Source organism: Quercus robur, chromosome 7 (assembly GCF_932294415.1).
Source record: "Quercus robur chromosome 7, dhQueRobu3.1, whole genome shotgun sequence".
Lineage (NCBI taxonomy): Eukaryota > Viridiplantae > Streptophyta > Magnoliopsida > Fagales > Fagaceae > Quercus > Quercus robur.
The window spans coordinates 2,786,884-2,809,946 of NC_065540.1; the positions used below are offsets into that span (position 1 = coordinate 2,786,884).

The following is a 23,063-nucleotide window of genomic DNA, read 5'->3' on the forward strand; positions in this document are numbered from 1 at the left end:
GAGGAAATTTATTTAATAATGATTAATATTTTATATTGAAAAAAAAATTATATTGATATATATGTTTCACATATTTTTTATTTATTATTTATTTGGAATATTAAATTTTAGTTATTAATTTTTTATTAAATATGTATTATTTATAGCCTGTTTGGATGGAGGGAGGAAGAAGGAATAGTGGAGGGGAGTAGAATAGAATTGGCTAAAAATAAACTAATTTTGTAGTAAATTTACTCTATTCTATTTAATCCTCCCTCTCTCCCCCTCAATCTAAACGAACAGCTCAATTATTTAATTGTTGTTACAAATTCATTTGAAATCATCCCAATAAAACTATTAGTTTTTTTTTTTTTTCATACAAAAATTTGTCTTATGGGTCAACAGCAGTTTTAAAAACAATTTAAGAAAAGGATGCAAAAATATTAAAGAATATAATCAAAGAGAGGTAAAATCATATTTTTAAACATTCTTTTTCTACTGCGAATTTTTCTCTTCACTTTTACACTCCCTATTTTCGGGGGAGGATGAATTCCTATGACCTAGTTGAAAAATAACATCCACTATTTCTTCTTTCCATTTTATTTTGGGATGACAATGAGATGGGGTGAGACGAAACCTTTTATGCTTCACCTATATCCTCATTTGTGTCTTGCAATTCCTTAACCTGCTTTGTCCCACATCAAGTATTATTTTAAAAATAACATGTCAACAAAATTATTTCTATAACATAACTTTAAGAGTTAAATCTTTCATTTTCTTATGAAAAACTAAAGATATCTCTAAAGACGAAATGACTATTTGAATTAGTATATGTTGATGGAACAATTATTCGGCACAAAACTTAATTAGTTTGTTCAATTAAGCAAAAGAAATCAATGAATCAACCTTCAAAAATTTTATGGTAACATTTATTAGAAGGCTCTTTATTACTTAAATATTAATCAACTACATGCCAATTGCAAATCAAATAATTAAAGCTAAAGATTTGTTAGAAGACATAGCCACAAGAAAAAAATCTTGATGTGTCAAACGACTTATTTTTATTTGTAGATGACATAGAAGTCTTACTTCATATTAAGGACAGTGTGCCTCCACTAAACAAAGAAAAATATCTCAACCTTATCAATTAGATGTAAGGATTAGATAGACCATGCTACAAACTTGGTAGGCACTTTCATATAACAAAGGGCAGAAAAGCTACGTTAAAGAAGTTAAAGACACTTCCTATGTACTTATGTGCCAGCTCCTATCTTCTTTGATAGTTCTTATCTACCTTGTTGTAGTAGTTATCTTCTTTGATGGTCTTCTTTCGCTTTACTTCTTATGGAGTGTAATTCTCTTTGTAAGAATAGGGAACATAATATAGTCTTTCTATATATCACTTAAAACGGTTACAATATCTATGTACCAATTCTCATATACTTATGCATCAATTCCCATCCATCTTCTTTGTTAGTTCTTATCTTCTTTGTACTCTTTTGATTGTCTTCTTTCACTTCCCTTCTCCTATACTAATTTTCTTTCTAAGTTTTAGGAATATTATATAAATATTCTTTTATAGGGTAATGATTTTTTCACACAACTAATTTCACATCTTTCGGACATATTTACTTTCTATGTTTTAAATGTAACTATCATCTTTTCACATTTCATAATGGTGAATATTGTGTATACTGGTGTGTGAAAAATGAGCTTAGCTTCTTTTATATACTTTAAAGGGTTATGTTTGATAATAAATCATTTTTAAAAAGTCTTGACACCAGAAAAATATTAAAAGTTGTCAAAAAAAAAATTTTCTAAAAATATTTCTTAAATCAACGCTCATAACACATTCATTCACTTTTCCCTAACTTTGAATCATTGAAAAAAATAAGCAATACTACCAACGGGGGCTTGGTTGAGTGGGTAAGGCTCGGGTTCTTCGTGCAACCACACTTAGATTCGAGTCCCGCTGCCCGCAGGTTTTCGTTGGTGGGTAAACTTGGTGAGGGGTGTACTCGATAAAAAGAGGTGACTCTCACACGGCTTAGCAAGCTCCCTTTAGCTGGGCTCTCTTGCGGCCGGCTCCCTATCCGGGGGTGAAATATAGCCATAAAGGCTCCCATTCTTTCTTTCTTAAAAAAAAAAAAAATAAGCAATACTTGAAAACTCTTTGAAAAAAATTAAATTAAAAATAAAATGAATTGAGTACTGAGACGCTAGAGCCTAGGCCATATTGAAGTGTGTATTTACTATTTTCGAGCAACAATGGAATTGGAATATCATCAAACAAAGTGAATGAGGATAACCAAGGCATTGAACATTCGAATACAGACCGCGTCCAACGGCTACGTCCAACAAGCCCTACAAAGCCTCTTAGCAGCCAATGGTCTCGACTACGGAGCTTATGGCTGCCTCATCCAGCACTGCACCGACCACCACCTCTTCCGCCTGGGCAGGCAGCTCCATTCTCGCCTCGTCCTCTTCTCCGTCACACCCAACAACTTTCTCGCCTCAAAGCTCATCGCTTTCTACTCAAAATCAAATCACCTCCGCGATGCCCGTAACGTGTTCGATAAAATTCCCGACAAAAATATATTCTCTTGGAACGCTTTGCTCATTGGGTATTCCCTCAACAACAGGTACCTCGACATGCTGAAACTCTTTCTGTCCCTGGTGTCCTCTAATTTGACGGATGTAAAGCCCGATTGTTATACGATTTCGTGTGTTTTAAAGGCGTTATCGTCCTTGTTTTCTCATTCAAGGTTGGCCAAGGAGGTTCACTGTTTTGTTCTTCGACGTGGGTTTGACCTGGATATCTTTGTTGTTAATGCTTTGATTACGCAGTACTCGAGATGTGATGAGATTGGCTTTGCAAGAACTGTGTTTGATAGAATGCCTGAGAGAGATATTGTGTCTTGGAATTCAATGATAGCAGGGTATTCTCAAGCTGGGTTTTATGAGGAGTGTAAGGAATTGTATATAGAGATGTTAGGTTCATCTGGGTTGCGGCCTAATGGGATGACAATTGTCAGTGTCTTGCAGGCATGTGGGCAGTCACATGACCTTATTTTTGGGATAGAAGTTCATCGGTTCATAAATGAGAGCCAAATTGACATTGATGTTTCAGTTTATAATGCTATTATTGGGTTGTATGCAAAATGTGGTAGCTTGGACTATGCTCGAGAATTGTTTGATGAGATGAGTGACAAGGATGAAGTCACCCATGGATCGATAATTTCAGGGTACATGCTTCATGGTTTTGTGGACAACGCAATGGATCTTTTCCGAAACATAAAAAACCCGGGATTAAGTACATGGAATGCTGTGATTTCAGGTTTGGTTCAGAACAACCGGCATGAAGGAGTCTTAGATTTAGTTATAGAAATGCAAGCATGTGGTTTTAAACCAAATACTGTAACAATTTCGAGCATTCTCCCTACAATTTCATGCTTATCAAACCTAAAAGTAGGAAAGGAAATACATGCTTATTCTGTTAAAAACAATTATGACAGCAATATTTATGTGTCCACTGCCATTATAGACACTTATGCAAAATCAGGGTTTCTTCATGGGGCACAACGGATTTTTGATCAATCAAAACATAAGAGCTTGATCATTTGGACAGCAATAATCTCAGCATATGCGGCCCATGGAGATGCTAACACTACTCTTTGTCTTTTTAATGAGATGCTAAATAATGGGATTAGGCCAGACCCAGTAACATTCACTGCTGTATTGTCAGCTTGTGCTCATTCTGGAATGGTAGAAGAAGCTTGGGAGATCTTCGATGCCATGTTTATGAAATATGGCATACAGCCTTCAGTTGAACATTATGCATGCATGGTAGGTGTTCTTAGCCGAGCTGGGAGACTATCTGAAGCTGCAGAATTTGTCTCCAAAATGCCAATTGAACCAAGTGCTAAAGTTTGGGGTGCATTGCTTAACGGGGCTGCTGTTTCTGGTGATGTTGAGCTGGGGAAGTTTGTTTGTGATCATTTGTTTGAGATTGAGCCTGAAAACACTGGGAATTACATTATTATGGCAAATCTGTATTCTCAAGCTGGGAGATGGGAAGAAGCTGATAAGACCAGGGAAAGGATAAAAAAAATTGGGTTGAAAAAGATCCCAGGCAGTAGTTGGATTGAAACAAGTGGAGGATTGCAAAGCTTTATAGCCAGGGATGTATCAAATGGAAGAGCTGAAGAGATTTATGAAATTTTGGGAGGATTGCTTGGGTTAATGAGAGAGGAAGGGTATGTTTCGAGGGATGAGTTAGATGAGGAGAGTATTTTTAGTTGAAACCAGATCATCAATATTGAAGAAATCTTTGGAATAAAGGATTGGACTGAGGGGCTCAATGTGCACCATCCATTAATAGGGCCACAGTGACTCACCATTTAGTGGTTTTCTTATAATTTGGATATCCAATTGATTGTGAAATAGCACCTGGATATTCAGTAGTAGGAATCTATGAATTCAGAGTATTATAGCTAGAAATTGAAGCTACAAATCATTTTTGTGGATGAGTTCTATGACCTGGCATGGGTACTTAAAGTTGAAACAAACAAGTGGTCTTTTTCTGTCTAGAATATGGAATAATTTCATTCTGAGGATTAGTTTTGCTGATAACATATCTTAGAAGGTAGAACACTAATCGAGGCTAAGTGGTGGTTCTCTTTTCAGTTGCCGGTCAATTTCCTTGATCCTTCATTAAAGAGCCATGTTCATAAAATTTCGTTGATGAGAGACTTAAAAGTTAAAACTTCTAGCTCCATCCAAGGTTGTAAACCTAAAGGTTCTGGAAAGCCTGATCTCAGTTTACTTTGAAAATGCAAATGAGGTACTTATTAGAGGGATTGCCTGTACGTGACTGGCAGTTATGGTATCTAATGTGGTCAATTTGGCAATATCAATGAGAGATAATTTCAGCTTCCTGCAGTTCAAATGTCCTTGGAAGTGGCTGCTGCTGCTGCTTGGTGACTTCTACATTGTTTACATCAGCCATCCTTCAGGTTAGAAGTAGTGACTGGGTATCAGTTAATTAGATTGTGTTTATGTCATAGCAATGTGATGAAAAGGCAATGCAGAGCTAAAAAATCTAAGAACATTGGATCCCCAAACGTAAGTGAACCGAGGTTGATGCCATTATGATTTCTTTTTCTTTTTTGAAAGTATTGAATTAATATGCTTTGTGAAAAGTGAACAAAATGGTCACTTTCTGTTAAGTACTGTTCCACATGTAAACCTTTTGAAGATAGTGACAGTTACTTTTGACCTTTTTTTTTTTTGGGAAGCAGCTGTCAGTAAAACTTTTGGATGAACTATGGTGTAACTTCTGACAGAGATTGCTGTTAATTATACCAATAGCAAAGGGTAAGAATGTTCATGGCTCATCTTTACACTTTTTCGCTTGACTCATCTCTTTTAATTGAGAATGTTTTTGGCTTTTTCATGCTTTGATTCTAGTGGGAAACCTTTACTTCTTGTTAACACCTCGATGGTATATATTGTGTCCCTGCTTTAGTAGGTCCCGAGTGTAATTTGGTTGCTTCAATATTGTTATTTCCTTTAGGAGTTTTGAGTCCTACTATGCATTATAACAATGTTCATCATGGAATTTTAGACTACCCTTTCTCTCATCTAGCATGTAATGTAAACACAAGCAAGTTGCTCATACTCCAAAGAAGAATTATGGGAGAAGAAGGCGGTTAATGTAAAGGTGAATGGTGACAAATAAGCGTAACAAGCGCAGGGTTTACAGTGTGAATGTGATGACTAGTTGCCACCAGCTTCGCGCCTTTGTTTGTTAATGTATTAGTTTGTTGGGGACAAGAGCAACGAGCCATGGATGGGCCAAAATGTTTATTTTTCTTTCTGCTTGTTTTGTTCCCCGTTAGAATTAAGGCAATAATTATCAGAGATAATGAAAAGAAAAGGAGTGACAAAAGGGCTTGAACTGGACACTCATTTGTGGACAAAAATTCACATTCTCATTTTTCGGCCACTCTATTCTTTTTTTAATCCAATCCTCTATAGGGTTCCGAGTATCTTATGCAGATCTCCAAAATCCAATACAATGCACTCGTTCTCTTTTTTGGTGAAATAGATCATTTCTCGGGAGATTGACCATTGTGTCCAAACTTGACAGATATTTACATGTGAGTTCAGCAGATAGTTACATTAGTGTAAAAAGTTATGTGAAAAGGTTAATTTTTGTATAAGGTAGTTTGTTTTCTATTGGAATGTTTGGAGTGTCATATCACCCGGGAGTACTTAATATGTCCCCTTCTAATTAATAATTACCGTGACAAAAAACACAAGTACGATCAGAAGACTTACAAGAAGCAATTTTCTTATTTTCTTTTAGGTGATGTTAGAGATACAATTTTATTACATGTCTTACAAATTGATGCGATGCCAATTATTAAAAAAAAAAAATTATTATGCTTTTGAAATGGCTTGCATCAAATTTAAAATCATATTGATTTGTAAACATTTTGTAGTAAAATTGATAGTAGTAATTTTTTTTTTTTTTTAACCTACCTGTAATGGTGATTTTATCAATTAAATCATTTGTTGTTTAGCTTCTAGACACACAATGACTTTCAAGTTTCAAGTTCTTATCATGAACGTCAAGAGTACTGTAACTCAATTAATAATGTGATTTTCTTGATATTTTCAACGAATACATTTAGAGTTCATTCTCCCTCCACCAACAAAATGAAATTGGATAATTAAATATATACCAAAATAATGAAATTTGTGATTCTCAAAATAAGTTTAGCAAAATCGTATATCTACAATGGGTTTCTTCATCATTTCGATTTTGATGCATAAGAAGAATGCGAGTCGCATAATTATTTTATTAGTAAATGTCTATTTGGATGGACTTTTTTATTAGTTTATTTTGTTTATTGCGTTAAAGTTTTGTTATACTTATACCCTTAAAAATTGTGATGCTTTTAAATGTTGCACATTTTGTGTCAAGTGAATGCTTAGAAAGAGTCAAGACCAACTTAATTCCTATTCTCTTAATGAAGATTTCCCAATTAAGGATATGATATTATGATTAGTGCATTATGCATCCCAAGTAAATGATTAACAAGAAAGATTACATTGGATTTGGTATTAAAATTTAAATAATACAAGAATTGATTTCAACTAATTAAACTATTAAAGTGGGATTTTATATTCTCTCACCACTATAATAGCTTTAATTCTAATACTATCATGTAAAATATCACAACTTTTACCATAATTATCTTATGCGACATACTATAATTGACTTACTATTATTTTTATATAGGTTCGCTTTTTCTTATTTATCATGTATAATTTGTCACGGCCAATTGTAATAAAAGTTGTGGCCTAACTTTTGTTACCCAAAACGAGGGGCACAATTGGCGTTAAAATAACCCACAAAGTGAGTCAAACTCACATAAAAAGCCACACATTCCACTCTCATTCCTCATACTTTGTCCTCTGACAACCTAAAGTGAAGTGCAAACACACGATCCCATTATGAAAGAAGAAACAACCACCACAACCATCATGGCTGCACTCTCTACTCTCACTCCTCCCCAGCTCTCAGATCTCACCCACTCCATTTTCTCAGATATCCACCACCGCCACCACCGCCTCTCAGCTCTCCTCACCTCTCCCACTCTCTTCTCCCTCACTCTCCACCACCTCCACTCTCTTTCTCTCCCACAAAAAACCCTCCTCATTGCTCGCAACCTCCTCTCTTCCCTTCGCCACCTCACACTTCACCTCCACCCCAAACCATATTCATCACCGCCTCCAATACCCTCCAACACACTCAAGCAAAAAGACCTCGACGCAATTTTACTCCTACTACTACTCTGTGAAACTCGCCAACACAATCCAGAGTCTCTAGAAACCGAGTCTCCCGCCGAATGGCGCGGAATTTTAAGTAAACTAGTCTCTGACACCATGTTGAGGAATTCTGGTATTGGGTTCTATAATGGGTCGGTGTTGATTCCGTACATTGAAATGGTGACGAGGTGTTGGAGGTTTGTGGGTGAAATGGGTTATTGCTGTGATCATAATAATGGTGATGGGAAGATGGGGAGAGAGGTGGCGGCGTCGGCGGCGGCAGTGGTGGCTCTGCCATCTGTGGAGGTGAGAGGCGGTGGTGTTGAGTGTGTGATATGTAAGGAGGAGATGAGAGAAGGGAGAGACGTGTGTGAGTTTCCATGCGAGCATTTGTTTCATTGGATTTGCATTTTGCCATGGTTAAGGAAGAGGAACACGTGTCCTTGCTGTCGGTTTGAGCTTCCTACTGATGATGTTTTCGGAGAGATCCAACGGCTGTGGGACGTTCTGATCAAGGTGGGTAATAGGAGCTTCGATGTATGATGAATGTAGGTGATCATAGATTGCATGTTCTTCACAATCATGACTTAGATGATCTACACGTGTCAAAATCGGATAGTGTTTTGGCCATGAAGAGTTGAAGACTGAAAGATCAAGATGGTTCGGTTCTGATGAATGGTTGTGAATTGTGATGGATGGATTTTGTAGAGTATAGATAAATTGCTTGTTTTTGTGATAGAAACACCTGTGGTTAAGGTTAGAGGCATTTATTGTGGATTTGTATCTAAATAAAATGACAAAGGTGAACAGATATTTATAGATTAACAGAGATTTGAGGCTTTTTTTTTTTATAGTGAATTTGATGTTTATGGTTGAGGTTTTTATTTATTTTTGAAAAAAAAAAAAAAAAGGAAATTGAATGGATATAATGATTGATTGCAAATAATTATTCATTATAGTCCTTTTCCATGTACGATAGCAAAATTTGGAAATTAATTTGCATTGATTTGTAGTAAGTGATTATGATTTATGATAATTATGACACCAATTCAATAATTATTCTCAGTATTGTTTCTTTTGTTTATTAATCTATGTTACCATAATCCTTAGATTTGATTAATTCAATACGGTGGTAGCGTTTGGATTGGGCTGAAACGCAGTGCGTCTGCGTTTCAACCCCTTTTTTTTATTATTTTTTTTTAAAGCCGGATTTGTTGACTTTCTGTGCGTAAACAGTGCATCTGTATACTGTTTACGGACCCACAAATTTCACTTTTCGACAACTTTTTCATTAAAAATGGGTCTCACGATACTATTTACATATTTAAAAATTATTTTACTACAGTGTTTTCAGTTTCAGTTTTCAGTTTCAGCAAAAATAAGCTCAATCCAAACGAACCCGGTGTAGTCAATTTAAGATGATGACCAATCTTCTGAACTTAAAGAAAAAATATGTTTTTTAAGTTAATTTTCTACTTAATTCTCATTAATTCCTTCTGCATACATAAATAGTCAAGAATAAGATAATTTCATCATAATCTAATCCTAACAAATAGGAACCAACTCCTATTTAAATTTAAATACAACTTGAAATGAAATACAATCCTAATTCTCTAATTAGCTACCTGGTATTATTTGAATTTAACTTGAATCGATTCTTATCTTCTTATATTGTCTGATTTCCGGACATATTATATTTGATTGAGAATAATATACTCTGCCTAGGCACAACTGTAGTCGCAACATGCATTTATATGTTTGCATATTGCGCCTAAGAGGAAGTCTGTTGTTAAAAATATAGCAAGCATATGAACCTGAAATAAAATTGGTAAAATAAAATAGTTGAATTATTGAAAAATGAGAATATTCATGATTACGTATTGATTGCTAAGAACACTTGCATCAGTTAATGTAAAATGGAAAAAGTGGTCAATTTTGCTCAAATACTACCCATATCAGTCTATCTATATCACTATTCAGATGCACTTTTGTTAATCTATATCACTGTTCATATACACTTTTGTTACAGTAACCGTATAATTTTTAATTATTTTTACCTCACTTCTCCCTTCAAATCTTCTTTCTCTTCCCCTACTCTCTCTCCATAAGATTCTCTCTCTTCCTCTACCATCTTCCCTATTAGAGCATCAACATTGGGGCTTCTATATGCCAAATGTTAGGAACATTTGGCATTTAAGCCCCAAAACTACTCAACAATGGGAAGGCCATATGCTAAATGCTAATTCCAAATTTGGGATTTAGCTACAGTACCATCTCAAATGTAAGATGGTACTGTAGCTAAATGTTATAAAAAAAAATAATATTTTAATACTCTTATTTCTCTCTCCTCTCTCATTTATCCCGGTAAACTCCTCTCTCCTCTCTCATTTTTTCTGTTTCTTTTCTCTCTCTTTCTTCCTGCTCTCTCTTCTTCAACGGAATGGAGGCAACGGCGTGGAGGCTTGATCAGAAAAGCTGTGGTGGAGGCGTGGAGGTCGTGGGTTTCCGGCGTGAGGGTCGAATTTGGGTGGTGATTGGGTGGCGTTTGGGTGGTGTTTGGCGTTTGGGTCGAAGATGATGATGATGATGAAGAGCAAGGCCAAGACGATGCGGTCGTCGACGGTGATGTGGAAGAGGAGGAGTGGACGGTCGCGGAGGAAGTAGAGGAAAGACCAGGCGACGAAGATGGCGAGGAAGACGATCATGGAGATCGGGTGCCAGAGGAGGCTGAGGAAGAGGATGAGGAGCGCGATGAACGTGTAGTTCACGCGGAAGTGACCGAGGTTGCGCTTGAAGCGAGCGGTGGCTTCGCCGAGTGTGTCAGGGCGCGTGAAGGAGGAGAATGGGTGGACGAGCGACCCTCTCTCTCTCGCCATCGCTGCCGGTGAGAACAGATGGGTTTGGGTTTGGGTTTTGCGAGAACAGATGGGTTTGATTTTTGATTTTGGATTTTGGATTTTGATTTTGATTTAGGATTTTGATTTTGGTTTTGATTTTGATTTGGCTGGATTTGGCTGTGCTGTGTTGCCATTGGATTGTGTTTTTTTTTTTTTTTTTGGTTCAGCTACTGGGTTTATGAGTTGGGTCTGGTGGTGGCAGTGGCGGTGTCAGGTGTGTAGTGCGTCGGTGGTGGGTTGTGGTGGCTCTGGGGCTGAGGATCGGTTTGGATGGCGTTTGTGGCTGGCGTTTCTGGGGTATTGGGTATTGGGTTGAAGCAGCAGTTGGTTGAAGAGGTTATTTGGGGATTGGGTTTTTGTTTTTATTTGGGTTTAAGGATATATTGTTTTATTATGTAAAAATATTATTTTAATGAGTAGAATAGGAAAATAAAAGTTGGGATGTTGGGTGTATTGTAAAATGGTATTGTATAATTGATAAAGTAGGTTTTTGGGATGGTAAAATAAGATGGGATTTAGAATCCGGATGTGGATGCTCTAACTCTATTCCTTTGACAAATCCATCCTAAATCTAGATCTCAAACTCATCCATGATCAAGCTCTTATACAAGAATCAGCAAAGCCAAATTACAAAATTGTAAAGAAGTGAAGAAGAAGAAGAAGAAGAAGAAGAGGCGGCAGCAAAAGAAGCAAAGAAGAATAAGCAACAGCAGTAATAGCTACACAGAGAAAGAGGTGAAAGGCTATGGAGGCATGGGAGGTCTGAGGGTGTGGAGGCGTGAGAGGTCTAAGGGTTTTTACTTTTGAGATATGAGAAAGGAGGGAGAGAGACATTAAATGAAAATATTAATAAAGAAGAAATATATATATATATATATATATATTATTTAAATAAAATAGTGTGTATAATAGATAATCTGATGTGAGTGTTTTTGAGGAGTGATTGTATAAAATAGAAAAAGTAAATTCTAGTGCTAAAATAGACAGAAAAATTTACAAAGACTTATGCTAATGCTCTAAGATTGCACATTGAGTTTTAGGTAGTAGATCTATAATCAAACTTGCTATTTATGTGGGAATTTCATTTCTAGAGTAGGATTTACAACTCATATCAAAGCCATTAGAAAAGTTGCCAGCAAATCAAAATCGAAAGTTACACAGTTCGAAGTATTTGCAGGCTTTGCACAATTCTCATATGATCCTGATAACACTACTCAAAATCAATTGGCAAGAGCTTAACTCTCAACCAACCCCGCAAAAAACTAAATATTAACTATTTATATTGGAATGAGTGGTTATATTGATTCATTAAAAATTGAACCGATAAATAAATTTCATGTTAAGTTATGTGCATATTTAAAAACAAATAAACTGTTGGTCCGTTTCAATTGAGGAGGAGTAGAGTAAAGTAGCATAGCGTAGATTTGACCCAAAATTAGATTATTTTTAGCCAATTCTACTTTACTCCTCTCCACTCTCCCTCCTTTCCCCCTCCATCCAAATGGGCCCTACAGTTCCAATAAATCATATAGCTTCTACGAAGATATTCACCAAGGAAGCAGAAACTCTTTTGAAAGAACTTATTCAAGACAAAATGGAATATTTTCTACTTAAATGAAAAAGTACAGAATTAACTTTCTAATGAAAGAACAAATATGGGCTTTGGATAGCATGGCTATAAGCCCAATGAAGTGAAGCCTTGAAGACCATTGCCGAATTGCTAAGTGGAGCTAGTCAATAAGCCCAATACCTGTAAGTGGGAAGGAAGCCGTACACACCATGTGTTTCTTATTGTGGATAGGAGCGACCCAACGAGCCCAAAGCCCAAGTTCATTAGCTTAATGAAAGGAAGGTGAAAAAAAGAGGCCTACGCTACGCTCGTACCTCTCTCGCCCACACAATTATTTTGGAAACTGGCCCAAACTTAATTGATACAATAGAGTTGTACAGTTTTATCTGAGCATCAAATAGTCTCACAAAATTTCAGCATATACAGCCCAAAATCCATCATCTTCCCATCAAAACCAGCCCAAACCTAAGAAATTTGAAAAAAGAAGAAAAGAAAAGCGAATCCCTAAAAGAAAAATGAAAGATACCCAATCGATTTTCCATCATAATTAAACAAGCACGATCTTTTATAAGTTGGCTAAAAGAAAATTATTAGCAACATAAAGAAAAAAAAAATTCTTTGACATGCTTCATTTGTAATTATATTTATAGCTAGTAGTATACAATACTGTATACCAATAAAACTTATAAATTAATTAATTTTAAATGTAAAGTAAATAAAATGATTTACAATTATCATCTGAAAAATAAACTAGATAATAAAAATAAAAGAAAAAATTACCCTTTTTTGGGCTAAAAAGGGGGGTGGGGGAAATTACCTTAAATTATATTATGGAAGCCTATTGCAAAGATCAAATTTTGTGTTAAAAATAAAACCATGGTAGGTGATTATAATAAATGATAAAAAAAATTTCAAATTTTTAATTGTAGGGACACAAAATCTTTAACGGCCCAACAACGATGTTGGTGTCGCACACGGAAAGTCCCTCACAATAATATTTGTAGAGAGTGGGCTTGAAAGGCAGCGTTGGATCACAGGGCGACGTTTCGGGCCGGACTGTAGGTGAACCAATATGAGAACGAGCTTTGGGCTGGATATTCAGGCCCTTCAATCTTGTATCCAGGAGGATTTGGCTCCTCGGATCATGTCCGAGGATGGATGGTGCTGTCTCCGGTTACCCGTCGGTGGGCTTTTAGGTGGTGTCCAGCGTATATTATCCAGGCATTCTCTTTCATCAAGTCTTTCTCCAGAAGATAGATGGGGAGCCCTCCCCTTTGGTCACGTAACATTCTCTTTTATACTGGCTTACGTTTGTTATCCTTCGTCCACGTGTAGGGTCGATCTTTCCAGAACAGATATCTGTCCCATCAGTCTAATCCCAAAATTGCTGGGGATGATCCATAAAGCCTAAGATCCCGGCTCTGTTAGGGGCAGAGTCATGTCAGGGAAGGGTATTAAAGACAACTTCCCCAGGATATTTTCTGATCTTTCTAGCTTACTCGTGTTCCATTCCTATCCATGAGGTTTTGGACCTGCCGAGGACGAAACCGTCCTCGGCTGTGTCTTTGGGCCACTTTTTATGTTTCCTAGTTTCGAGCTTGGGCCCTCGCCTCCTTCAGTTTAGGACCGGTGGGCTTCCCATAAGCGCATGGGCCGAACCCATAAACTATTAGACCCCACATTAATAATAGAAATTTAATTGAAATAATAATATATATTAAAATTTTGATAATAGAGTTTTTCTCTAGAGCTGAATTATCTTAATAAATCTAATTTAATTTATAGTACAATGAGGATTTTTTTTTTTTTTTTTTGGGGGGTTAAATGAATGAAAATTATTAAGTTTGTAAAATACAAGAACAAAAGGATTGTCCACATTATATCAGGAGAAATAGTGGAAAAAAATATAAATAAAAGAAAAGAGGAGGATATCACTTGGCCAAACGACAACATGTGAGAAATCAAAATTGAACAATTAAATTGTTAATAAAAAAAATAAACCGAAGGAGTTGTTTACAAAAAAAAAACCAATAATTAATACCTCATTGAAATGTCAAAACGAATTTTTAATTATATTTATATAATAATACTTTATTATAAAAGCATCTACTAGAATGTTAAGAAATGCATACATGATGTCATATCTCTCATTATTTTTATTATTTTAAATTAGAGAACAACTATCTTCCTTGATTTATTTGTTGGGCCCTCTTCAACTCATGGTTTTCTGGTTTATTTAGACATTCAAACTTTCAAAGCTTGCATGAGGGATTTTAATTGAGACATAACCTAATGAGGCAAGAACTTTTTCCTGTAAAAAGATACTCCATGGTGAAATTAACCAAATACATTGATGATATCCATTTCTTTTTAAACATTACAATCTACTCAAACATGCAGAAACCTAATTTAATTGAATACACCACCAGACTCTGGCCCTACTCAGAACCGCCTCCCATTGATAAAAGATGAAGTGGTCCGGTCAAATGATAATGAGTTAGGTGTATGCAGATCATAGATGTATTGATAGCAAAACCAAATCAAGTGATTGCTATGCATTTCTTTGAGTGCAGTGCAAGAAGATTTTGAAACCCATATTGATAATCATAATGTTCCCTTAATATTTTAATGAAAGAAACTAGTATAATGATTTTGGATTTCACAGCAAATGGATACGTAATTAGAGATGATAATTGCAGCGTGGCCTACCTAAAGTCCAGCCAGCACAGATCCGAATCCATACTGCTTTCAATACTTTTTTTTTTAATATATATATATATATATATAGAGACACATGATAGAGTTTAAATTTATAACGTTCACTCTATAATGACTATTCTTTATCATCAGGTTAAGATTAGTGGGATTTGAATCCTAAACTTATTACTTTAAAAAAAAAAAAAAAAAAAAAGATTCAACCTATGGTGTCCGCTCCTGATAATAGCTCTTTATCATCAGTCCAAATTAGTTTTTTGTATAAGCGGGATTAAATCCCAAATCTTTTATACAACCATCAAAGATTTTACTAGTTGAGCTAACTGGAACCTACTAGATTTATTACTTAATGACAAGAGAATTTACTTATTGAGTAACCTCGAACTCATTCTATGTTAACTATTATTTGTCACCCTTAGTGTGAGTTTGGATAGCGTTTGGCGGTTTTAATGTTGCGTTTGATTTATTTTTGGGGTCCCATGACACTGTTCATGAGACCACCAAACTCAACAAAATGCACATACCAATGTATTTTTTAGTTTTACAGCACTATTCATACCTTTAAAAATCATATTGCTATAGTATTTTCAGCAATAAGTTTTCAGTTTTCAGCAAATAAGCGGTATCCAAACAGACCCTTAATGTTCCACTTTACGTTTCATCAATTGCAGAATATGATGTGTATGATTTTTTTTTTTTCATTTTAAATTTGGTCATTTTATAAAGTAGGAAAAAAATATATATATATTTAAGAAATGGTGAAGGGAGGAGTATAAAGTAGAACACTCTTAAATGAGATTAATAATTTTTATTCCATCTCTTGACATCAATACCACAATACATATTGAAAGACTTAACTTATAGTCTCCAACGACCTCCAAGGTTCCTAACAAGCCCCTAAACTTCAATTAATTATAAGATGGTAAAGAGTAGCTACTCAATCCCATATTGTTTGTCCTATTTAAAAAAATCTAACTTTTTAAGGGAAAATTATTTACAACATTATCTTCCAAATAAAATGGTGCAAGTTTCTAAAATCACACTCCTTAATTTAGACTCTAGTGAAAGAGGAGTATTAACATTTTGAATAAAGTAAAAGATATAGTAAGGAATTTTATTTATTGACGTGTCAAAAGATACTACTAAAATGTTGTTTAGACCCTTAATATGGCTACCACCAATATAATCAATGATTCCATATTGAGCCTGGGTACGTACTTAATTAATTTAATCACAATATTGATCACAGATTAACAAGCACAAGATAAATGTCACATGAACAACTTGCACACATAAAAACAAGAATTTGTTTGTGGAGTGAAAACCCAAAAGGTCATAGCACTCCGTACCAAAGCCTAACTCAACAAGAATACTATTAAAGGTTTTTGCAATACAAATGTTACTCACCTAGCAATTCTTGCCTTGTGCCTTCAATGTTACTTGATGTCACAAGTTGATCCACCGACCACAAAACCAATTTCTTGGTCACTCAAAGGCTTCTTAATGATTTGGCTAGTCTTTGTGGTTTAAAAACAACAACTTTGTTACAAAGGTGGTAATCTTTGTGTTTGGAAGTAAATAACCTCTCAAGCATGGGCAATTGGAAAGGTCGAATGCTAAAAAGACTTAAAAGGCTTAGTAAAGTGAATGTTCAAATAGCGTATAAAACACTATAAACGTTTAGACCCCTAAATTACAAATTACCAATTCAAACTTATTATCAAACAATGTATGTGCGAAATATGAACATAAGCTTAGAACAGAATTGATAAACAATCTAAACTAAATAAAATCACATCCACAGCAAAAATTAAATGGCAAAGATTAAGGGAAGAGAGATGCAAACACAAGAACAACACAATGATGTGTTATCGAAGAGGAAACCGAAGCCCTCGGCATAAAACCTCTTTGCCACCCTCCAAGCGGTCAATAATCTACTAGAGAATCAAGTTAGGATACATGAACAGCAAAAGACCCTCCAAACCTAATCTACCCAATGTACCTAAGCCCTCCAAGCTCCTACTCCAATGAGGTTGCACCGAACTTTGTCTTCTCTAGCTTACCAAATTCCGCTATAGCCCATAGCATCAACCAATATAAATTGTTCCCTTCCTAACTACTTCCCAAGCACCAAAAACCTTCTCACAAATATGGGTATGGTGAGAAAATGATTTAGCTAATGAACCTCTCAAGGATGTAACAACGAAGAGGGTGAGAGTTGAGGAATTTGGAGAATCAATATATAAAGATTGTGGATAAGTCAATCTTGTTTTTCTCTAGGGTTTCTCTCTCAAAATTCTCTCTGAAAGCTCTTTACATTTCGTGGGTATAAGGGGTATTTACACTGGTGTGTATTTGGAATGCGAAGAGTTAGTTTTTCCCAGACAAAGTGGACTGACAACTTGGCCTCGTAACTTGATTGAGTCGAGAGTCCAAGCCGCGAGCTAACTGAATGACTAGACTAGACTTTTTGTCCTATGGTGCTCCAACTGGCGTGACTGTTCAACTCTCTGCATGCTTCACTCATATGCATCCTTTGACAACTTGCAAGCTGCAAGATCCAGTCACGAGACCCTTGCTGAGTGCACAATCTTGAGCTTTTCTTCAAACTCTCTCACACACTACTCTTACATGATTCCCACCTAAATACAGGGTTTCTAAATGCTGAATTACAAGTAAAATTTGGCACGAAATAAAGCAAACAAAATGGTTGATTAAATTCAACCTTACATAAAGGATTTTCAATGTTTTGTGTTGCCGTCTTTCTTCTTCTTAAGTTAGGGTTGGATTTTTGTAAATAAAGAATGAAGGGTTTAAGGCGTGATAGGCCACAAAGTTTCCATGAAAGCTTAGGTTGGTGCTTTCCTTATAGCATTCTCTCTACTGAATGTCTCGCAAATGACTGGCAAAAGTTTCTATCTAACTTATCATACCTGCTCAATCAATTGATCATGAAATTTGCTCAACGGAATTATGCATACTTGCACAATGAACAACAATCTTTAGTCTTCAACCTTAAGTACACCACACAAATGCAATTGAATATTGTTCAACGATTACAAGCAAACTTTGTCATAGAATTAGCCAACACAAAAAAATTCTAATAATTATATTTTAGGAGATTCCAAAATAGAATTGAGGACTAAAAATTTGGTACATGGGGAGTATGTTATTACTTAAATAAGTAACTTTTGATTGCATATGTACATTATGTCAATTTCTTACGAAGATGTTACTGTATGTGTGCATAAAATTGGAACTTCATTTTATAGATATGACATCAATGTGGTAAACCGATACATGAGACCAGAAAATGTCTAGTCTAGTCGTTCCATAGTCATGACCAACATGCCGTGCACTATGACCGATTTGAGAACGACTCTTTAAAAGTAGATTAAGAAATCTTGTAAGTCACAATCGCATTAATTGCGCCTAACAATCTCACCTAACATTTAATTTGATGTGGCAGTCCCCTTGGCCAGAGTTCCAAGTCCCAACCACTGCTTGGAAGCACTCATAGACCGAAAAACCAAGCAGGAAATGGTTACCTCGGTCGAGAGTAGATAGGGCAGGATATGATGGGCAACCTAGGGTTGTAAGGTGCCCTTTAAGTATAAGAGTCATGTTAACGAGTGTCCTTAGGGGCAATGATTAACAATCCATTTTAGGAAAGTTTTACTACCACTTTTATGGGAAATGAAAAAAGCTATCAAAACAATAATTTTTTTTTCTCTTCCCATAAAAACTTTATTTAAATAGATTGTTAATCATTGTCTTAAGAACATCCATTAGTATTTCCCCAAGTATAAATACCCCCTCCCCAACCCCAGCCCTGAGGAAAGCAATTTTGGATCCATAACAATTTAGCTCACCAAAACTTTGGAGAAAAAAATCCTAATTTAATCATCAAAGTGCTCACTATCGACCCTATTGGGGTTGCCACGCTCGTCTTGTGCGGGTGTTGAACAATTTGATCGTCCTATTGTAAGACCTTCCATCAAATATCTATCCACCAAACCTTACCGACCTACAATATATTTATGTATATATTTTGGCTTAAATTTGAATTGGTTTTGCATGCACACTATTTTGGAGGAAAAATTATAAATAAATAAATAAAAACCAAGATGTATACATTAACAAATAAATGTATAGAAAGGATCTGAGTGCCAAAAAAAAGTAAATAAATAAAAAAAGAACACGAGCAAGATGAAGGACACCGATTGAACGAACACGGTTCAGGAACACCACGTGAAAGGAATAGAGACAGAAGTGACATCAGTATTTTTTTGGTAGTTATGTGATTTTTTTTTTCAAATTTCAAATTTATTCAAATGCCCGGGCTCTCTCTCTCTCTCTCTCTCTCTCTCTCTCCTATATGTATTTAATAAATTTAAATATGCATGCAAATTAATAAAATCAATAAATGCCTGTATTGCAGCTATTGCTAATTAAACTGACATGGACCCGCCCTTTATATCTCTAATGTCACAGCTTGCTCACTTAATTGCTCACCGTAATTGTCTGATTTTACCATCTGTTTTAAGCAAGTATAAACATTTCGCTGCCTAATTAAGCACTAGAAATTTTTCTATGATTAATTGTGGTGCCATATAAATTATCATAATTTTTGTCACAATTATCTTATATGTTAGATTGTGATTAGTTATTTGTCACTTTCATATGAATTCATAATTTTTTTTTCACTACTCATAATCTGCTATGTGAATAGTTGTGACACAAATTGTATCATTTTATGTGGGCTTAAAATTTTTCTTTTTCTCAAAAAAAGAAGAAGAAAAAACCTTGAAATCAATGAGAAAATTAGATGACCAATTAGATTGAGGAAGGCATGCGAGAACAACTTTTTCATTAGTGATCATGTGCCATGTATTGAGAAGGTCGATGACCATAAAGACTCACAGCTTGGACTTAACTAGGCACAAGAGCCATAATGTATAATAAATGGACGGTTTAAGTTCAATTATGGTAGTAACAATATAAAATTACAATTACCATTTACCCACAAAATAGTAAAAGTGAGTGCCTTTTGGGCAGTGGATATATAACCCATCTGATAGGGTAAGGCAAGAAGAGTCCAAGCTGTCTGACCTTAGTTTTCTGACATCGATTGTAGTATTTTTGTTTTTGCATTAGCATAGATTCTACACCAAACATAAAGAGAGAGAAAAAAAATTCACATATCTTGGTTCCCATATTTTTATATACAGATAGAAATAGTGAACAATTTAGCTGGGGGGGTGTGACTAGGGACAGTTGTGTACTGAAGATTCAGATCAAGAAATGTCTGCAGTGACAGGCCAAAGAGAAAAGAACATGATAGCTGATAGAAAATGGAGGTGGGTTCGTCTTCTTCTTTCTCTTTCAATATTCAAACACACATTTTTTTCACTTTTTTGAAATGGGTTTTCTCTCAGTGATAAGAAAGTGGAAGGGGATGATGGTGTTAGAACTGTGGAGTGCCTGAGAGGCAGATTGCTTGCAGAGAGACAAGCTTCAAGGGTTGCTAAAGAAAATGCAGAGCTCCTAGGCAACAAGGTAATGGCTCTTTTGAACTTGATTTACTGTTCCTTTCCTAGGACTGGTCAGATTTAGATTCACATTTTCAAAAAGATTTGAAAACCATTTGTACGACACAGCTGTCTTTCTCTGACTTTTTTCTGAAATGTGTTTGGGAATTAAGTTGATAGAGCTAGAGAACCAACTTAAAGAAGAGACAAAATTCAGGAACAAAGCTGAGAAGAAGCTTAAATTATTGATGAAGAAGCTTGAATCTTTGAACATTTCTACAATATCTGTGGAATCAGAGCAATCTAGTACATCCGAAAAGTGTGAAATGTCTTGTACATCATCCACAAGTACATCAGTTTCCAGACACCCAGAAGAAGATGAACCCAAATCCCAATTCTCAAGCCCACAAATTTCACAAAATCTGAAGCACAATGTCTCAGAAACCTCTACACCCACTCAAATCCATTCAAGTCCTTCCACTGAAAATGATTTTAGTCCTCAAGGTACTTCTAGTGCTAGTGCTAGTGCTAGTTCCAATTCTAATTCTAATCACGATGACCCTTCCCATAAATTGAGCCCCAGCTCTGAAGATCCAAGGTCTGATAATCATAGGTACACAATTCAAACCTGCAAAGTCATGATTTTTAAATATTTTTCAAAATAAATTTTTTTTTTAGTCATTAAGCTAATCAAGTTCAATTTGCTAATTTGTTTCAGTTGTTCAAGCTTAAAATCTTCAATAGTAGAAAATGAGAGTGATCATGAGAATGATGTTGATAACTCGTTGGCATTAGTTCCGTTGAGTTTTCCAATGACCTCAAAGACTGTTGAAGTGAAGCCATTGAATGAAAGTGTTTGTGAAGTTCTTAATGCTCTAAGGAATGTCAAGGAAGAGATTCAGAGCTCAATGCAGAGAAGACACATGGTTCGTGTTGGTCCAATTTAAGTATGCACAACATTTTATCTTAATTTTCTTTTGAATAGCACTGTAGAAAGAGACATTTCAGAAAGATAAAGCCATTTCTGTTGGTTTTGCATTGAAGCAAACAGAGGATGAGATAGCATAGCAATATTAGCAGAATATTAAGTATTTGCATTAATCTGAGCGTATTGGTAATAAAGTTATTTTTGATTGTGCGCTTCACAGAGAGCATGTGAAGTGGGGATTGTCTTGTTTATTTCATGCTTTAGGGCCTAGGCTTTGGGTCCCAACTCTCAACTCTGGGCCATTTTCTTTTTTGTGCTTATGTACTTATAAGTTAGTGTATAGCTTTGAAAGTGGTTGAATGTCAGTTGGATGTGGTCACTTCATACTAGTGACTTCTTATTTATAGGATTTGATTGTTCGATTTAGGCTAATGCTTGTTGCTTATATGGTTAATTAGTTCTAAGCTGAGCCCTGGGTCCCAACCTCCCAAGTCCCAACACTCGACATAATCAAGCTTCAATTGAATTTGGGTCCATTGACTCGAATGATTGTCCGAACCCAAAGAGATGTAAACGTGACTTTTGTCCTTGGACAGCAATTAGCTCGGTTTTGCTCTTTGCCTCGTGATAGGGGCTGGCCAAACGGTGGCTTATTTATTTTCGATTGGTGTTAGATATACAAGGTTTATGTTTTTAGTAAAATTTATTTTTTTATGAAAGAAAAGGGTAGGAGGGGACTACAAAGCACTAATAAAGTAGTAATTATTGAGCCAAAGGGCATGAGATTTTCCCCAAATGCTGTGTACAAGTTATAATTGGTGTATAATAAAATTGATATCAATTTTCAATAAAAACATGCAAAAGTGATGTTACACGTACTAATCAAAATCTGCCTTCTCAACCATTTGTAAAATAATTATGAAATTTATTATGAATCCTATTAATGAATGCTTTTAGGGAAATTATTTTTAAATTATTTAAAGAAAATTTTAACGCCTCTTTTATGAAAATTATAAAAAGTTATAAAAGAAAAAAAATTTCTCATAAATTTTTTTTTAAAATAACATTTTTCATTTATTATATGCATAGCATTGTTGTGTTGCTTGCTGGAGAGGCAAGCTTGCATCGGTGTAAAACTGTGTAAGCTTGCTGTGGCCCGTGAGGACCGCGCATAGCTAACTTTCAAGAAGAGCAATTGAGCCTTGGCTTGAGTGATAATCAAGTTGAAATCATTGATTAAGCTCTAGTTTCTAGAAGTGACTTTGAAAGGTGAAACATACTTAATGCACACAAAATAAGATAATTTGCATGAAATCTGAACATGTCAAAAGGCAAGGATCGCTGAACCCAAGACATATTAATATTCCCTTATAGCCTGTTCTGCAGTACTTTGCCGTTCGGTCCGTGTGCTTGGATTACTTGCAACCCCTCACATGTTGAAGTCTTGGAGTACACGAATAGACATAGTGCAAATTCTCTCTATTCTTCCTTCGGTTGATCTACTAAGAACTTTTTTCTTGCCTCAACATTTAGATTTTGCTTTTTCTGCTTTTTTTTTTTTTTTTTTATTGCAAAAGGAGAATTTCACATTGCACAGAGGAATA

General features: G+C 35.5%; 4 protein-coding genes across 4 annotated transcripts; 3 read left to right on the forward strand and 1 right to left on the reverse strand.

Annotated features, from left to right (window-relative positions):
* The first annotated feature begins 2,130 nt into the window (after positions 1-2,130).
* Positions 2,131-5,430, forward strand: LOC126691724 (pentatricopeptide repeat-containing protein At2g37310). Its single transcript, XM_050386824.1, has 2 exons — positions 2,131-4,994; positions 5,280-5,430. The coding sequence occupies exon 1, from the start codon at positions 2,278-2,280 to the stop codon at positions 4,279-4,281; it is 2,004 nt and encodes a 667-aa protein (XP_050242781.1). The 5' UTR covers positions 2,131-2,277; the 3' UTR covers positions 4,282-4,994; positions 5,280-5,430.
* A 1,988-nt stretch (positions 5,431-7,418) lies between these two features.
* LOC126691725 (E3 ubiquitin-protein ligase SGR9, amyloplastic) lies at positions 7,419-8,643 on the forward strand. Its single transcript, XM_050386825.1, has one exon. It carries the CDS (start codon positions 7,504-7,506, stop codon positions 8,359-8,361), a length of 858 nt encoding a protein of 285 aa, XP_050242782.1. The 5' UTR covers positions 7,419-7,503; the 3' UTR covers positions 8,362-8,643.
* Positions 8,644-10,164: 1,521 nt separating this feature from the next.
* Positions 10,165-11,076, reverse strand: LOC126691726 (PRA1 family protein F3-like). Its single transcript, XM_050386826.1, has one exon. The coding sequence runs from the start codon at positions 10,692-10,694 to the stop codon at positions 10,251-10,253; it is 444 nt and encodes a 147-aa protein (XP_050242783.1). The 5' UTR covers positions 10,695-11,076; the 3' UTR covers positions 10,165-10,250.
* Positions 11,077-20,094: 9,018 nt separating this feature from the next.
* On the forward strand, positions 20,095-21,632 carry LOC126691727 (uncharacterized). The gene is made up of 4 exons (XM_050386828.1): positions 20,095-20,360; positions 20,439-20,559; positions 20,705-21,144; positions 21,250-21,632. The coding sequence occupies exons 1-4, from the start codon at positions 20,305-20,307 to the stop codon at positions 21,476-21,478; spliced, it is 846 nt and encodes a 281-aa protein (XP_050242785.1). The 5' UTR covers positions 20,095-20,304; the 3' UTR covers positions 21,479-21,632.
* Positions 21,633-23,063: the final 1,431 nt, after the last annotated feature.

Excerpts from the sequence above, each read along its gene's own strand:
- LOC126691726 (XM_050386826.1), bottom strand. The coding sequence starts at position 10,694 with ATGGCGAGAGAGAGAGGGTCGCTCGTCCACCCATTCTCCTCCTTCACG.
- LOC126691725 (XM_050386825.1), top strand. The coding sequence starts at position 7,504 with ATGAAAGAAGAAACAACCACCACAACCATCATGGCTGCACTCTCTACT.
- LOC126691724 (XM_050386824.1), top strand. The coding sequence starts at position 2,278 with ATGAGGATAACCAAGGCATTGAACATTCGAATACAGACCGCGTCCAAC.
- LOC126691727 (XM_050386828.1), top strand. The coding sequence starts at position 20,305 with ATGTCTGCAGTGACAGGCCAAAGAGAAAAGAACATGATAGCTGATAGA. Across the intron at positions 20,361-20,438 it reads ATAGCTGATAGAAAATGGAG|TGATAAGAAAGTGGAAGGGG; the intron begins GTGGGTTCGTCT and ends GTTTTCTCTCAG. Across the intron at positions 21,145-21,249 it reads CCAAGGTCTGATAATCATAG|TTGTTCAAGCTTAAAATCTT; the intron begins GTACACAATTCA and ends AATTTGTTTCAG.